This window comes from Clupea harengus, chromosome 8, assembly GCF_900700415.2.
Source record: "Clupea harengus chromosome 8, Ch_v2.0.2, whole genome shotgun sequence".
In the NCBI taxonomy this organism is placed as follows: domain Eukaryota; kingdom Metazoa; phylum Chordata; class Actinopteri; order Clupeiformes; family Clupeidae; genus Clupea; species Clupea harengus.
In genome coordinates this window covers 26003510-26021191 of record NC_045159.1, presented here as the reverse complement: position 1 = coordinate 26021191, position 17682 = coordinate 26003510, and the positions used below count along the sequence as shown (strand labels likewise).

The 17682-nt window shown below is 42.7% G+C and overlaps 1 protein-coding gene across 1 annotated transcript; it reads right to left on the bottom strand.

Moving 5' to 3' along the window:
- Positions 1 to 4860: 4860 nt before the first annotated feature.
- On the bottom strand, positions 4861 to 15637 carry atp1b2b (ATPase Na+/K+ transporting subunit beta 2b). Its single transcript, XM_031572509.2, has 8 exons — positions 15194 to 15637; positions 9783 to 9911; positions 9412 to 9522; positions 9016 to 9221; positions 8341 to 8403; positions 7252 to 7284; positions 6872 to 6967; positions 4861 to 6723 (listed from the first exon to the last, which is right to left on the bottom strand). Exons 1-8 carry the CDS (start codon positions 15282 to 15284, stop codon positions 6556 to 6558), a joined length of 897 nt encoding a protein of 298 aa, XP_031428369.1. The 5' UTR covers positions 15285 to 15637; the 3' UTR covers positions 4861 to 6555.
- Positions 15638 to 17682: the final 2045 nt, after the last annotated feature.

The window sequence follows — 17682 nt, the reverse complement described above, 5'->3', positions numbered from 1 at the left end:
AGGTACAACAGAATTATTATTATGAGACACCCCTAAAGTGTGCCAATTCATTTTGTCTGACTGAATATTATTAAATAACAAGGTCTTGCTAAAGTCCTCCTTTTCACTCATGTGAAGCCACAGATTATGAAGGCCCACCCTTACTGATGAACTTAATTGTGAAGTGACAGGTGTTTCAGAAGCTGTCTTCCCATTCTCAAAGCACATATGCACAGCAGGCGCCTCATGGCTCAGTCAACGGTGAACATCAGTTAGTTTGGCCTTGACGTCATGAGTTTCACTGCAGTATTTGTGGAGAACATTGCAAGTTAACCAAACTTAGAATCACATTTTTTTTCCCTGTATTTTATAGATAAACAGATAAAACAGACAATACAGGTAAAGAAATGGACATTTCCTGCCTCGAACCGGAGTGCAAATGAATACTAAAATTCAAAAATCAACTGTAAGCTTCAGCTGCATAACACTGGCAGCACTGGCTCTTAGTGACATCAGTGTAAAACTGATGCTTTGATCTAGTGGAGAAGGATTATTGTACAGATGAGTGGTCGACATTATCACAACCTTATCATCTTGCTGCTTCTTTCTGAGATAGGGCGGGTTTCTGGCTTTTAACAGCATAAATCCCATCAAAGTGTGTTTCATAGACTAACAAACAGCCTAAATTGTCCACCCAAAGGAACGACTGATTGTCAGTGAATCATTAACCGTGCGAGGAACTCCCACACAATGTGGCAACCTCACTCCAACTGCATGGTCAAGTGATAATGAGGGACTTTCTGGACCAGTCATAAACTGAAGGCTAGCGGGCGAGATAACCCAAGTCGTCATAAATGAAAGATCCTACCAGAGATTAAGTAACTCGTTGGTATAAAGTTCATACTGTATAAAATGTGGTTGTAAATGTTATCTTAAATGAGGCAACTGACACATAAATGTTTTACTAAAATGGTGTAGCCTCTCCAATGTTGTAAAATACATGGAATGGTACATTATTAAATATAGTTTAAATAGTTCTAGGTTTAGTTGTCAATGTTGTTGTTATATTTTTTTTTAATGTTCGACACTTTAATCATCTCATGTCTTAAGACCGACTAGACAGGGCAACCAAGTAGCCAAAGTATTCGAAAATAACTGCCACTTTGTTTGTTGTAGCTCATATAAACTCAAGTACACACCTACAGGGGTGTCATTGCAAGGGCACCGTATACAAAGCCGAGGCAAGGAAGGAAAGTGCATTGGAATCACACTGTATCTGGGAAGTACAGCCAACTATGAAGGACTCTTGTCTGACGAGATGGAAACTGCTCCCACTAGAGGTCGCACTGCACGGTGTTCTCAGTAAATCACTTGAACCTATTTAAAGTAAATTGGTTAAGTGCTAATTTAAGTGACATAAGAACACGAGTCTGAGTACCTTCGTCACAGCTCTAGGAACACACAAGGTGTTACCAATGGAGGATCAGAAAGAGGATGTGACCAATTGAACACAGTTGGATATGACTGGCAGACTAAATTGCAGTGTAAGGGAAGCATTTAAGGAATCACCACATCCAATCCTCCCAATCACCTATTTCACCTGCTATATTTTGAAGTTGTAGTATACTATTTTCACATAGAACAATATAACACCTCCCACATATCATTTGAGAATGTATATTCATTTCTTCATTAAGGATGATAAGGTACAGATATTGTGTTGAGTATGTATGTGTGTGTGTGTGAGAGAGAGAGAGCGAGATAGAGAGACAGACTCCGGCTGCATCAGTCACTTGAGTTACACTTGATAGGACTATTTTAAACTCACAAATACCCTAATACTTTGTAATCCCTCTACCACACCCCTCCCCCCTCAGCACACACACACCATCACTGAACGAAGCAGGACAGGAAGGAGAAAGTCATGGGGAGTAAGTGCATGACTGACTGACTGAAGGTCAGTGGGAGGTTGCAGCAGCACTGAAAGTGATCTTGACCCTGATCGAATCCCACAAGCACTTTCACACTGAACAGTCGAACAGATGGATGGCATAGGCCTCAATCTAGCTGTAGGCTGGCCTCAACATGCTCTGTGTTAAGCAGAATGATGACATGTGTTTAGGTTCAGTACGTGACATTAGTGGGATTCATCCAGCTTTCTGAGCATTCATCTTTTCAAGACATAACTGATGTTTAGGTAGTGTGGTGGGTGGGCTGTCAGCTAGGTGAAAAAGAAAGGAGAACAGAAAATATAAGCATTGGGAGGAATGCAAGGATTACCCAGCCCTGGGATTATACTGACCCACCTGACATTCTCTCTCTCTCTCTCTCTTTCTCTCTCTCTCTCTCTCTCTCTCTCTCTCTCCTGTCACCAACCCCTCACCCTTACTACAGCCTTCCTTCCCAGAAGAGATGAATGAGGGTGTGCTATATTTGGGTCAAGCTTTCATTTAGAGGACCAGTAGGCTGGTCCTCCTGGCAGGCAGTGAGACTCTGACCCTGGAGATGTGACAGAGCGGCAAGCGTCACATTTAATCAATTTATTTCTGCTACGGCTGACGGAGGAGATTCCTCTTATGCAAAGCAGACAGGCCGGCGGCAGTTATGTCACACCCTGCAACACCCACTCACACTCTCCATCCATCTTCTCTGTGGGATCTTACATTTTTAAAGAAGGAAACGAGTGTACACCCCCAAATGGGGGGAATCGACAATAAAAGCCACTATAACAATGCAACAGATTGGAATGTACTATTTAACTTTATTTGGGATAAAATATATGCTCTGTAATAATTCACTGGAGAAATGTTGTGTAGGGTTAGTTTTATTTGACTCTCTGCTGTCCATACACATTAGAGTTCTCAACAACATACATGAAATAAAAGAATGTTGACAGAACCTTCAAAAATACATTTGAACCCATTAGCATCCATTTGCAGAGGGTGGTGGAGGTGTGTTCATTGCTAATTAAGCTCAGTTCTGTTATGGTACAGCAGTTCTGGGAAATAGCAGGTATTTACTGGGACACAACACACCAGGTAATGTCCACAAGCAGACATATGAATATCAGTATTGCCATGTTAATGCCATTGGTTTAAACAGATATTCTAGAAACATACATACATAACTAGTGCCCATGGAGTATTAACCATTGCATAATTGAGAAAGCTTGAGCACGACGAAAAGAAATTAAACTAAAGAAGATATTTCTGAGATTTATATTTACTATGTCTTTCAAGTACTCATTACTTACAGATCTCTAAAAATAGAAATGTCGGTCTTTTTACAATCCATGTGAGTGTAAAATGATCCTCTTAGGAGTAACATATTTATCTTCCACTAATCTTGTCATCAAATATTCTTGTGGTATTATCTTGTGGACACAGTGTCAAACACATGTTTGTCTATGCTGTAGTTTAACGTGTTTTAACAGCCATTCCAAAGATAAATATAAATACAGTGTGTACATTCACAAAAATAGTTGCTTTTTGAGCCTCACATCGCCATAAAAAAGCTAATATATTCATTTAGAGATCACATGTATACTCTGTGTGCTGTGTGTAAACCCAGTGACTTTTCTGAGTTGTAAGAAGGAGGAACACAGTTTCTCCACCAGGAGGCACTATTCTGTGTGGGTAAACCTATTGCTTCAATGCCATTCGTCCTTGAGATGGGCACAGCATTTTAACATGAAGAAACATTGGTCTTGCTGCTCATCCCCCCCCCTTGTTGTCTGACCCTCATTACTGTCACTGTCAAGCCTTAAACTTGTCGCAACGAGAAACAAAATGCTGGTTATTTCATGCAAACCTTCTTTTGTTGAAGGCGGAACGCAGGTTTTTCATTCACATGCATGTATAGCAAAGACAAAGTTTGCATTTGTACGTATGTGCAGCACCGAGATACCTATGATACATTATGCGGAATTTCAGTGTAGCTTTGTTTGAAACAAATATCTTAAAGTCCTGAAACATGTCATATTATGATTGGGAATCACAGTCGAGAGAGATGAGGGAAGCACCATAGAATTTCGAAGTGTCAAAAACATACGTTTGGTGAAAATGTTAACGAAAGAAGTATCCATTTTGTGTTTTGTGAAAGAAAATGGCAAGAGAGCAAAAGAACGGACAGAATTAATGGAGGGTGAAATGCTAGAGACGACGAAGAGAGGAGGAATAAAATGGGATACCTTTCGGGATTATCCAATCAGATTAAGAGATTATGGCGTTGAATAGTGAGTGGTGGAGGGGAGGAAGTACGATCAACTCGGACGCCCTATAGCCGGTAGAATGTCATAACTTTAGTCAGTGTACCTTATGACCGCACTGACTGTTCTGTGCAGTTTAAAGAAAAGACTGGAAAGAGAAAGTCTTACCAAAGTCATATCCTGAAGATTAAATTACATGTGCTAACTGCAAACATTTGATCATATGCAGCTAATGATACATTACAGCGGATTTATATTCACCATAAAATACTCTATTTTTGACTTCTTGAATATGGATGATCTTGGCTCGACTGAACTGCAGACACAGCACATTCAGCGTGTTCAGACATCAAAGCGAAGCAGAGCAGGCTGTCTTTGTGCCGACTTGGTCGGTGAAATGGAAGCGTATTTTTAGCAGTGTTGCTATGGCCCATGTCCTGGACTGAAACAAAATCATTCCAAAGTAATTCGGGCTCTGTCAGACTGGCATAATAGCAAGTGGGGACAATTACAAAATGCAAGTCAGAGATAGCACCTAGGGCTATCAACATTATCCGTTTGTGGAACTGTGATGTATTTGATATATGAGTATAGAAAATGCCTCTTTATGTAATTGTGTATTTGTTCAAAACTCTAGCAGTATTTGTAATAACATAAAGAAAAAATATGAGCCATGATGTTTATTTGATTTTATTGACTCATCCAAGTGTTTGAGTGGTGACTACAGGTTTGAAAAGGCCTTTCCCACTGAGGCCTAATGCCCAGCAAATGTGTACAACTAATTATCAATCTATCAGTGTAACCTAAACGGCCTTCGTAATATAGTCGAGTGTAGACTAGGTATGTACATAAATGTATGACAGAAACAGAAATGTCAACATAAATTTCACAACCAAAGAAAAGAAAAATAGCACAAATACACTCGCACCCGCACATGCAAACACTCTCACTCGCTCCTACACACACACACTCATACATGCAATCTCGACATTTTCTTTTCCGATTGACTGTATCAAGCTTTCAACTTATGTCTTTTCACAACACACAATCGCAGTGCAAATCAATACAAAATTAAAACGGCATCTATTTCTTACTTGCACGGACGTACATGTAGAATAGATGCAATAAGTACAAGCGAGAGAGAAAAAAGGACCAGACAAAAACAACGAAAGAAACCAAAAAGAAATTGCTTATACATGTCATATAAACAAACGTGCACATGTCCCATATGGTAAAGATATGTTTCTGAAGATGTTTGGAATGGTTGTGTGTGTGGGTGTGTGTGTGTGTATGGTTGTTTGACGTATATATAAAATAAATTATTCTTGATGTTGGACTATACACTGTACAGTGAGGAAGGATAGGATAAGCCCCATCATCAACTGCACACTCAACCATAAGTGCCATGAACTCAGCCCTCTGGTATGGATGTCATCCTTTTTATTGAGTGAATGAGTGTGAGCGAGTGTACATGAATGTGTGTGAATGTGTTCATGCGTACCTACATGTGTGTGTGTGTGTGTGTGTGTGTGTGTGTGTGTGTGTGTGTGTGTGTGTGTGTGTGTGTGTGAGCAGGGGGGGCAGGTGGGGGGTGTGAATATGATGCCTGTTGCAGTGTTGTCCAGTTACACTTGGTGAAATAAATGAGCCTCATGTATAATGCACGCATAGAACAGCACTGAGAGGAGTCACCCTACAATGCACTCCTCACAACATGGAGACGACACACACACACGGACAGAAACGTCCCCTCCGTCTGCTCTCTCCATCCGAAAAAAAAAGGGTCTGGCTGCATGAAGCTGTCAGGGTGTTTTACACCTGCAAACAATGACAGCCACTATGTTTTTGAATGCCTTGGTAGATCTGCGCAAGGTTTTGTTGTTTTGCTCAGTACTGTGGTGTTTCTGTGTTTTTTTTTGTAGAAGTACTGAAGCATCGCAAAAGCTGGCTTGAGTTATCTGATGGGGAACGATCATAGCAAAAACCCTGTTACTCATTTCAATTATACAGGCGTTTGTCTTATAGTTTCCTCTACTTGGTCATGCAGTATAGATAGACTCCGTATTAGTATACTGAAAATAGTTATGTTCTTCCAAAGCCAACACACAGACACCAAACTCAGTACTGGCACCTGGATCTCCTCTCCATATAACACAGCTCTGGTCAGGAGCTGGAGGGGTCCCAGTGGGGACTTCCTAGCTCTGGAAAGTGGACGGTGTAAACGTAGTCTCAAAGTAGGTGCTAGTACTGGTCTGTGACTCTGCATGGGCGTGTTGCATGGTGTTTTGCGGTGTGAGCTGTGCTGCTGTGTTTTCTGTGAGGTGTAGGGAACTGGGTGGGCATGTGTTGGTAAATGACTGACTTTGCCGTTAGTTTCTGCTGTTAACCCTTAGCCTGAATACCACCTTGAGGCCAAACTTATCCTTCACGTTGACCGCGTTGATGCCCGGAGCGGTGACCTTGCACTCGACGTTGATGTCTGTGTTGGTGGTGAGGTTGAGGAACTTAATAGCCACCAGAGGCTGGGAGTAGTTCACCTGTGAGAGGGTGGAACAAATATGTAAGGCCTGATAACTCCAGCATTCTCTAAAAGGGAAACGATCCTTAGTACAGAATATAACAGAGTTAACTATTGAGAGTTTGGAAAATACTTTGACCTGGCAAAAGAGTAGTCAGACACTGTACCTGTTCTTTCTTGCCGTAGTAGGGATAGTACATGAGGTTAAAGGTGCCATTGGGAGGGAAGTACATCACCTGACCCATCTTGTCAGTGTCCTCGGTCTGATGTAAGCAGAACAGGTTGGAGGATTAGGCACTAGCAGATGTCATGCTGGCAACTGACACCGTACAGAGACTCGTCAGAGGATGGAATGAACTGAAGGGTTTACACTGAACTCTACCTACATACGTATAGATGCTAAATGCTAAATGGCTAAATGTAAATGTTAAATAGATGCTATACTATGCAAAGTCTGGTTCTAGTAGAGCATTATGTCATACTACAGGTTCGTTACTCTTTTCAAGGACTCAGACACTCTTATTTCCAGCTTCAGAGTCTTTCTTACCGTCTCCGTGTCATCTTCACTAACTCCGTATATCTGAAGACCAATGAGGGAAAACAGACCGTGACAGTGAGACATGGAAAAAACAGACATGAGATTATATTATATTTGCATAATGGCCCCTTGACAGACTTTAAAACAGAGACAACACAGTGATGTGAAGATTAAAAAAAGAGCTGAGGAAAACAAGACAGACACTTGGAATGAAGAAAATAAATAGTTTTCTATGACTCGACCCTATAGTTCCTTCTGTGCCAGTTTAATTCTCAAATTCTGATACATCCTATGCACCATGCAGCATTACTTTAATTTGCTTTCTGCAAATTCTGATATAATATAGTTACAATGCCCCCACCCCCAGCCCCCACATAGGGTTGCTAACTTCCTGGGGGGTTGGGGTGCTGGCCTGAGGAGCTATAACTACTGTGACCGATAACAAATATAACGGGTCTTACACCGGCCTTAGTAGTACAGTAGTACTGAATAACATTACAATGCCCATATAGTTGGTTGTGAGAAGTTCTATCTATGCGGATGCAGTCTCACACATTCCAGCCATTGGTAGTCATTTTTCCATTCCCCTCTGTATTTTTGAAATCTTTTCTTTTTTTTGCTGGTGGACTATGCTCGGAATTTGCCATTTTCTTCTACCTGCATTGCTCTCAGGCGTAGCGTAGCATGACTCAAGACCCATGAGAAGTGCGTTCTCTGTTTGGTTAGTGGAACACAACATGACAACATGACTCCCTTCTCTGGGGAAGAGCAGCAGGCTTTCCCTTTATCTCATACTAAATAGTCTCCCATAGATTTGCACTGAATTGATTCTCAAAAATATGGAACCAAGTGCATCCCATATCAGTTCAATATGGAACATGTTTTTTTTTAGTTTCCAATGATGGGATGATTCTGTATTTTAGGGACAGTTGGCAATCCCTCCCACACATGACCAGTGTCAACTGGCCACCATGACTACTGGCCACCGTGGATGGGGCCATGTCAATTTAATCTGAAATGGATCCCCGTTTGCACTTTAATCCATTCAGCCACTGGGGATGTGAGAGGAGAGGAGCAGGGAGACAGACAGGCACTCACCTTGGGCGCACAGGTGACGAATGGAGGCTCCCCGTCCTTTCCACCTGGCAGCATCCCAATCACCTGGAGGAGGGAGAGAGGGAGGGAGAGAGAGAGAGAGAACGAAGACATGAGAGAGAACAAAAAGAAAGAAAATGGAATGAGATAAAAGGGAAAGAGGGGGAGAAATAAAACAAAATGGAAAGATAGAAAGAGAGATAGAAAAGAAAGATGTGAGATGGAGAGATAAAGGTGAGCACAAAGAAGACAGAAACAGAGGGAACGAGAGAGAGAGAGAGAGAGAGAGAGAGAGAGAGAGAAAGAGAGAGACGGGTCAAGTTTACTGGCTTTCAGACACAAAACTGATACTCATTAATAATAGACTGCGCTGAGTGTGGTGCCTCTCTGCCTCCCAGGTCGTTTTGGATTCCCTACTTTCATGAGCCAGAGTCATGGCAACAGAACAAACAACAACGACACAACACAACAGATAGAAGCGATGCTTGCAGTGGCACAGTGAAAGACGTCGGTGAAAAAAGCTTATGTCTTGGGTGCATGTCAGTTCCTAAAGAGCATCTTATGATATTGAATGCAGATCACACACAACTCACACACACACCCCCCCCCCCCCTCCTATTCTTTCCCCTCCTCATTAGTGCGTGTCACTGTCTCTCAATCCCTACTGCAGACTCATACCCGATTGAGTTTGACGATGATGCAGGGTTGGCCATCACCGTAACCATAGGTACGGTCTGTCAAGCCGGAGCACTCCCCCAAAATGGAGCGGTGGAACTGGCAGGAGCGTTTGGGGTAGTTCTTCACACTTCCGCTGTCCGACTGGAAGAAGTACTTGTCAGACACACACTCGTAGTTCTTCTTGGCCTGCTCAGAGTCATTGTAGGCTAAAGGGAGAAAGACAAGATGAAGGCGTTCTTCATTATTTTCCTTTTTTTTTTTTGTGAATGTACATGTGTGGATGTTTTAAATGAACTGAATGCTATAGATGCTAACAATAACTGGAATTCTATCCAAATGTGTTCTTTTTTCTTTTTTTTAACACAATCAGCCTGTCCATCTCCCACAAGTACTTACGCGAGAGGAACTCGTCTAAGGCCTGAACATACATGTCCCAGCTCTCAGTCTCCTCCATCATGTAGTCGATCTCCAGAAAAGGGTTACCACTCCTAGGCCTCATCATCAAGCCTGTGGCAAGAACATGAGCAAAAGGCAGAGAGAAATGACACATGGATGTATGCTGAGAGCGCCCACACATTAAAGCTATACGGTAGCTTCAGCTATAGCTATACGGGCACTATAGATATACTTTGTTTGTGTCTGAACATACAAACACAATAGTGTTTGAAGTGTACAGTTGTGCATGCCCACTCTAGGGTGGTATATGTGCATGTACAGTATATATGTGCATCTGTGAGTGTGTCACGCGGGCGTGTTGATGTGTGTACCTGGCACAACCAGCCTGTCCTGGTGTTTCGGCCTGTTGTCCTCCAGCGTCATCAGCAACGCGTACATCGTGAGGCAGAAGAATGCCGCCAGGAAGATGTAGAAGGCCACGTAGAAGAGGATGATGAGCCCTGCAGAAAACAATACCTCAAGCACATTAGACAGCATGAATAAAAGAGAGACACGGAAACCGACTTTCTTCACCTCTGTTCACAGAAAAACAGTCCAATTCTCAGTCAAAAAAACATGATATAGTGGATTGTAATACAAAACAGTCTCACAAACATACACACACACACACACACACACACACAGAGAGAGAGAGAGAAACACACACATCTACAAAAGTTGTTGATATCAGGAGAACATACACTGTGGATGTGTTACATGAAGCTGACACAGAAAACGTGTCAAAGAAAACTACAATGAATGAATGAATGAATGAATGAATGAAACAAAAGAGTGTACCACTCAAGGAAGAGGCAGGCTGGGCTGTAGTTATAAGATCTGGCTGTCATGGGCTCCATTCGATCAGCAGGAGCTTATTCACGGGACATTCGGTACCTTAAAGGGATCGGGTTTCCCCTCTGCTGACTGTTTGAGAGACACCTTTAGAGCAGTTAACAGGCAGGCGGGGGCATGGTCCAGGTTTTTTATTCCCATATGACCCAACACTGTGGTCGATTGGTCGGAAGTCATGTAATGTTAAACAGGAGCCTTGGAACTTTATTCAAAGGCCAAAAGGATGTTTTGGTTCAGTTCCAATTCGTCTCAAGTTCTTAGTCCACGTGAGTCCAGGAACTATTAGTATTTCCATATTAATTTGCTTTTCAAGTCCATGATTTAAAGGTGACTGAAAAAATTAAATAATACGTGCCAAGATTAATAAGGCAATAAATGAAAGTAATGTAACAGAAGCCATGTTTTATGCTCCAGCTGAATCCTGCATTATCACATGTAGTGTTGACTGCTTCCGGTTCAACAGGAGTGACTTTAGTTTTGACATGGTTGCATTCCTACATTTAGTCTGCGTACACAAGCAGCCCGATCAAGGCATATGAAAGATATTTTCATCTGGTTTCGTTGTTCAAAGCTACTATCACATGAAGCTAATACAAAGCACCAAATGCACCGCACAGCACACTGAACCGATGTGACATATCAGGCCATGTGTGGAGCCCGTTTGTGCCCCTGACGGCTAGGTGACTGAAAGGCATCAGTGAGGCCTAATCCTCTTTGCTGCTTAGTTAGAGGTGGAATCTCCGCCTCACTCCCCCATAACGCCAATGTCAACGCTGCTACGCAAAACCTGCCGAACATATGGTATAGTTAAACAAACCTCTAAGGCAGATTGCTATTGCACACACACACACACACACACACACTCACAAACACACACACACACACACACACACACACACACACACACACACACACACACACACGCTCACACACACAAACACTTTATTAAAAATCTGCACATGAACAGGCCAACACTCCTAATGATAACTGATTCATCCTGGCTTGAATGCCTGGTCTTTGTCCAGATTAATTACCACAGACAAGTGCACGTGAACAGACAAGTGCACGTGAACGGACGAGTGCGTCGAAGAGAGAGGGCCGGTGAGACACGAGAGGGAGAGGGACCCATAGAGATTAGGGTTAAGGGGGTCAATGGATTTGAGGGGCATTTATGGCCAGAGGCACGAGTTCCTCACCACGGCACTGGAATCACTGGGTGCTATTCCAGCTACAGATGATACAGCACATGATTCTGATTAAAGTCATTACTGTCTAAAATTCAAGACATAGATTTTTGACTGGGTGCAGTTCAGCTCAAAAGCTAATTTTGCATTTTGCACACTTTTATTTTAGGGTCTATCATAACTTTATGTAACATGCCAATTATTTATACATTTGTCTAACATACGACACATGCAGCTAATAAATAGCTTTTTTAACTTATGATAGCACTTTCCTGTAAAAGGCTATTCAGCTTGCATGCGGTTGTTACAGCAATCCTGCACTCGTCTGGAACTGCTGATGATTCTGCACTCACTGCAGTGCTGATCTCCCCAATGCAGAGCTGGTGCAAGACAAGCTCTGCCAAGGGCTGGAGATGAAGCTCACTGAGGAGCTGAGGATAGGCCTTTGGCAACTGAAGCCGGAAACATTCTGCCCAGCCAGCCAGTCTGGCTTAAGTAGGTTCTGTACATCGGTGCTACAAGGTACAGACTAGGCAGCTGTGTGTGTGTGTGTGTGTGTGTGGCACACGTGTGCATGAATTCATGTGTCTTTGTGAGTAGATGCACTCATAGGTGCATGCTATGTGTTCATATAGGTGTTTCTGAATGTATGCTATCCATACACCCAGGCCCGTTTCCCCCCCATAAAATCTATATATCACTGGGGCAGGTTGAGGAAAGCCATAGCAGGACCAGAAGCTTTTTGCTGACTGACTGTGTACACATTTTTCTTAATGTGTCTATGCGTGTACATGTGCATGTGTGTGTATTCAGATGACCAGAAGAGACATAAGGGGTTAGATAGTGAGAGCATGTGTGTGTGTGTGTGGGAGACAGAGTCACTGTCTGATAGTGTCACTTTCTCTCTGCCATGTCTCTCCGCTGGCTTGGACCTCAGGTCACTCTACTGAGTGTGACCATATATGGAAGGAGGAATGATGCACATGTCTGCACAAATCTGCACACGCGTTTCAAGTAAAAACATACAATTCTTCAATCGGAGTGATATCCATTTGGCACTTTTAATTATACTCGTATTTTCCATCTTTTATGACTTTGTTTCTTTTCATTTTTTCAACTAAGGCATCATGGCACAGCTTTGGTTATGCTATTTAACTAAACATGATTTGACTTCACCATTTAGTCCATCATAGGTAGTAAACTTCTCATGTGGCTCACATTCAGTATACTGTCGTACATCTTTTATGTTTTGATGTTTATTTTCAACCACAGAGCCCCTCCACCACTTTTTCTTTCTCTCTTTGTTTCTCTGATGGCCATGTTGTGAGAAGAAAAGTGCAAAGGTTACGATTGAAGTCAGCCGACTCTGACGCACAAAGAGACCTGCTCTCAGCTCATTAACATGCTGCTTTCAAAGCAGACACCTCTCAGCTACATCAAAAACACACATTCATCTAGTTTTACATCAGTGACTACTGCTAGGCAACAGAACCGTGAAAAAAGGCCTTTGGAGTTTTGCAGTCATATGGTGATCAGAAGAACCATTCATAAACCATTCAATAAAGTCTGCAATAGCCAGGCAGCAACATACTGCAGCAGACAATTTTATTTATTTATTTTTTTTAAAGAGGAAAAACTCTTGCTTGCTATATTGGTTCATCAATTAAGCATTGTGAGGGAGTGGTTCCTCTGAACAGGAGCTTTATTAGTTCACGTCCTCAGAAAGAGATGTCCTCTGGGGAGTAGGGCATGGCCAAAACGCCCGCAGTGGAGACAGTTAATTAATTTATTCACCTGACCACAATGGCTCAATAGGAGAATTGTGCCGTGAATTATTTAACTGGATATTTAATCCCCCTCTGGGAGCAGCTCCCGTGGCTACCTGGCGCTGAAAGCGCTCTGTCCACTGGTATCCTCTCTTCTGAAGTCTGTTGCCTCATTTGTCACTGCACCACACTGCTGGAACCTCTCCCCCTCTCTCTCTTTCTCTCTCCCCCTCTCTCTCTCACTCTCTCTCTCTCTCTCTCTCTTTTTCTCTGTGCGCATAGCATTTGTAGGTGTGCTACAACTGACCTTCCGAGGAAGCTCAGGTAAAAAGGATGAACGGGGTGGCAATATACCCTGGTTTGAGGGAGGCTACAGAAATAGCCTTATTAACACGCCTTAGAGAGCACGGCTTACCGAGGCCATCAGTCCTCAGGGCACCCAGGTCGTGCTGAGCTGGCTGAGCAAGTGCATTGTGGGATAGATTTTTGTACAGGCTGTCATGCCGTCAGTCATCCATCAGCAAGCTCTGGCCAATCACTATTTGAGCTATCATGGAGAAGAAGGTGCTGTTGAACGCAGTAATCAGGACGCAAGTGGCCATTTCATTTTTTCTCAGTATTCAGATTTTTTTTCCCCCATTGATTTGTAAAGACATAAGATACCTATCCAACTATAATATATACAATATACTTTTAGACAGAGAAATACCTCTCTCTGCGACTATCCAATCACACCTCTGTTTCTTTAAATCAGCCCACTATGTCAGTCAAGTCTCATCATCAATAATTTACAGTAGCTCTCCCTCTCTCTCTCTCTCTCTCTCTCTCTCTCTCTCTCGGTCTCTCGGTCTCTCTTTCATAAACACACATACACACACAGTTCACATACTAGTTACAAAGGGATTGAGTATTAGAGGAAGTCTTGGTGGTCTATCAAAGGGCACCTCCTAAATTCTTTAATACCACTGGATTTGACCTTTTCAAGTGAAGGGATACTCCTCCTTGCTGTCAATGTGCTCATTTGCGATTAGGATTACCTCTCACACTAATTAACACAATTGAGGGCCTGTTTCCGTGGAAGATGAGGGGAGAGGGGAGGGGCTGAAAACGGAACTCTGCCTTCGGCTTTACCCGGATTAAAACAACTCAATGGCATTGTAGTGGTAGACACAGCTCTAAATTCCTTTCAATTTTCCACATTATTTTTCTTCCGTCTTCAATTATTCTAGTTACTCTAGTTATAGTTATTAGTCTAGTATGTCCATGGCGCAGTTCTACCTCAGGCGGATTATATGCTTATATTCTGGCGTTTTAACGCGCAGTAGCGCTGAGATCCCCGGAAACGTCACAGGCACGTAGAAGCGTGCAGCAGACTTTACGTACGCTGTGAAGTTGCACTGAAGTAGTCGAAAAGGCACCCTCGACTCTGAACTCAAGCACACACATATTTAATTATCCGCATCTTCCTGTGAATTGACGCACATTTATTTTCGAACGAACTACAAAGGTTCACGCAAATATCAATGGGGATTTAGCCCTAATTAGCTGCTATGGCTATAACAAGCCTTTCTAACAAGAAAACAAATATACGGTAGAAATCGTCTGCAGTTACACAGCAACATTATTATAACTTCTATTCAATTATTTCGTGGTGGGTATATGTCATATTCAACTAAAAATAGTGTAGACTTCACCACATTGAAAAGGATTAAAACGAGCGCATCCTGCAAGATACTGCAGCAGCGTAATTGCCTTTTCAGCACCAACAGCACAGGACAGCAACCGACATCAATAAGGAGTCAGTGTCTGTTGGGGTACTCAATTCGTGTGGCTTTCAAACTATGGTTCACTTGCTACATGCACTTATGACTTTCATACGAGTTTGGCTTGACAGAGCAGAGTCGTGAAGCCGCTAAAAGTCAAAACTCTCCACTTACTTACCCCAACTGCTTGCCGTCCGGCCGATAAACTCCCCGGTCCTCGGGTTCCAAATTGACTCCTTCCAAGTAACCTTGCCGTCATCTTTGGCCATTTTTCAAAATGTCTTGATACTAGGAAGGTGCACTCAACGGTTTTAAATGTAATGCAGCAAAAACAAAATAACGTTTTAGCTTGTGACACAGGTTGGAAAACCGACGGTTTATTCTTTCTTAAACCAAAACAAGAATAAAGTACTAGCTCCCAAAACAAAGTTTAGAAGGAGATGTAAGCGCAAAAAGTGAGCACGATAGAGTGGGTAGGTTGCCGGTTTTCTACTATCTCATTAGAGAAGAGCGTTCACTAAACTCTTGCTGATGTCACTAAGCTAACCCAAGCCTTTCAAATGAAGCAGTCGGCCTGCCGCAGGGTTTTGATGAGTGATGCAGAACGGTGGCAATACTGCGGTAAACCAGCTGACTATCTCTGGCAGCCTCTCTCTCGCTACCCCCTCCCTCCCCCGTCCTCTCAGTGCCAGTTCGCGCCACTAAACCCGCCTCTTTGGCTTGGCCACGCGCCTTCACCTCAGCCAATGATAGAGCTATGTCTCACGTGGAGCTCACCTTCCAGCAACAGTTTCGCTTCTGTATCAAAGCCAAAGCTACCAAAAGCTGTTTGACTGACAGACGACCAAACCAACCCTGAATCGGAAACTGAAGGGAATCCTTCACACAACTGTCCTTACGCACTAAAGCTTGCGCTCCATATGTGCCTTGACGTGTGGATCGTATCACGGAAAGCCTGTTTTTAGCCAGGCCATGTGGCCAGACTGGCGAGCTTTACCTCAGTGAATCCGTTAACTGCAAAAGTTGCATAATAGGTGTATCCTTCCGATAACATGTCTATGTCGTCTAACAACCAGTTTGGCAAAAGTACTTCAAGTTATAGTATGACGGGTTGACGGAAAATGGTCCACCCAAGCTATATGGTGAAAACATAACTAACAAGCAAAGTACAGTGTAGTGATCTGTTTGTAGTGGCCTATAGACTGATCCAGTAATAACTTGTTATGGGCCTTATTTAGTGCCACTTCTGACTTGACCAACATCACTGCTATCCATTCAGGTTCACTGAGAGGTGCCTTTACTTTCTGCAACGGCACACAACCCCAGACCTGGGCGCTGACCTCTCTGAACCTGAAGGCCTGGTGTTCAGCGCTCATGACACCTGGCTTTCTGCCCACGATCAGTCACGGCAGACCTCTCCAGAGGTCATGTCTAAACTCAGGGACGGATTACCAGCCATCCCCCCAACAGTGCCAAGTCCCTGCTGTGTCCTACGACAGCGCTGTATGTTATGGGGACAAGAGTCGACAGTTAGTGAGTGTTGTATGAGAGGTGCCCTTCCAATGGCTAATAGTAGCACTGCTGTGAGCTTCTGTAATGTTGGTCCCACAACATCAATGGCTTAGCAGTTGAACTACAGTGTGAAGGGTGCCGTACACTGCAGTTAACAAGGCATTGGCTTTAAATGTGTTTGTACACTGTAAAGAATGAATATACATTAAAAATAATTAAAAGAAAAAAGAAAAGTAAGACATTCAGTAGTCATGGCAGTCCTATTCATTATATAAAATTTATTTCATGACGATATCAATGCAAATATAGCACTACAGTGATTTCCAAGGTACACCGTATCTTACCATATCAATATATTATGGCACTCATAATATGGCCACCGTTTAAGTAGACACGCAAAGCCGACAGCTTCTGTAAACTATGTTTCTCAAGAATACTTAAGTTACCCCTTCATCGTAATAAATCATTACTAGATGATTACTTAGAATATCTGAAGTACAAACTGGGCACGAATTATTATGGATCAGGATATAGTCCCAATCTCACAGATTTTTTTTTTTTTTTTTTGTCTTTTTATGATTCCTCTAAGGAATCCCAGCATGCATTGCACCTGCCCCCTTTTCCTTTGTGGTCATCTTCCCTGTAAGTTCAGTACTGTGGCTGTGTGGAAAAATGGTACACCCTTTGACTATTCCCTTTGTGTGTGTGTGTGTGTGTTAACGTGATGACGTAATGATTAGCAGCCTTATGGGACAGGCCATTTTTTGGAGCACAGCTTCAAAACGGTCAGCTCAAACCTGGCGGTTGTGTGGAATAACTAAGATACTCTGGCAACCCTGATGCACTGTCTCCTTTCCCGAATGCCTGTAGTGGTGTTCTGGAACTGTACAGGTGGAGTGCTGCTAACTATTGGAAAATAACAACAACAATAAGAACAGCCACCACAACAAGAACCGAGAAACATTCATGTGCCCATATTACATGTACAGAAGTATCCACTCCTTAATAATTACTACAAACTTCATCCCACTTGGCTTAAAAATAACGGAAAACAACAACAACAACAATAATAATAATAATAATCATAATAATCATAATAATTATAATAATCATAATAATAATCAACAGAACAACAGCAAGAGAGAGAAGTGGTCA

Bases quoted from the DNA above. Each gene is read 5' to 3' on its own strand.
- atp1b2b (XM_031572509.2), bottom strand. From the start codon at position 15,284: ATGGCCAAAGATGACGGCAAGGTTACTTGGAAGGAGTCAATTTGGAAC. The intron at 7,285-8,340 runs GTGAGTGCCTGT...ATTGGTCTTCAG, and splicing joins TCGTCACCTGTGCGCCCAAG to ATATACGGAGTTAGTGAAGA. The intron at 6,724-6,871 runs GTACAGTGTCTG...ACCCTCTCACAG, and splicing joins ACTACGGCAAGAAAGAACAG to GTGAACTACTCCCAGCCTCT.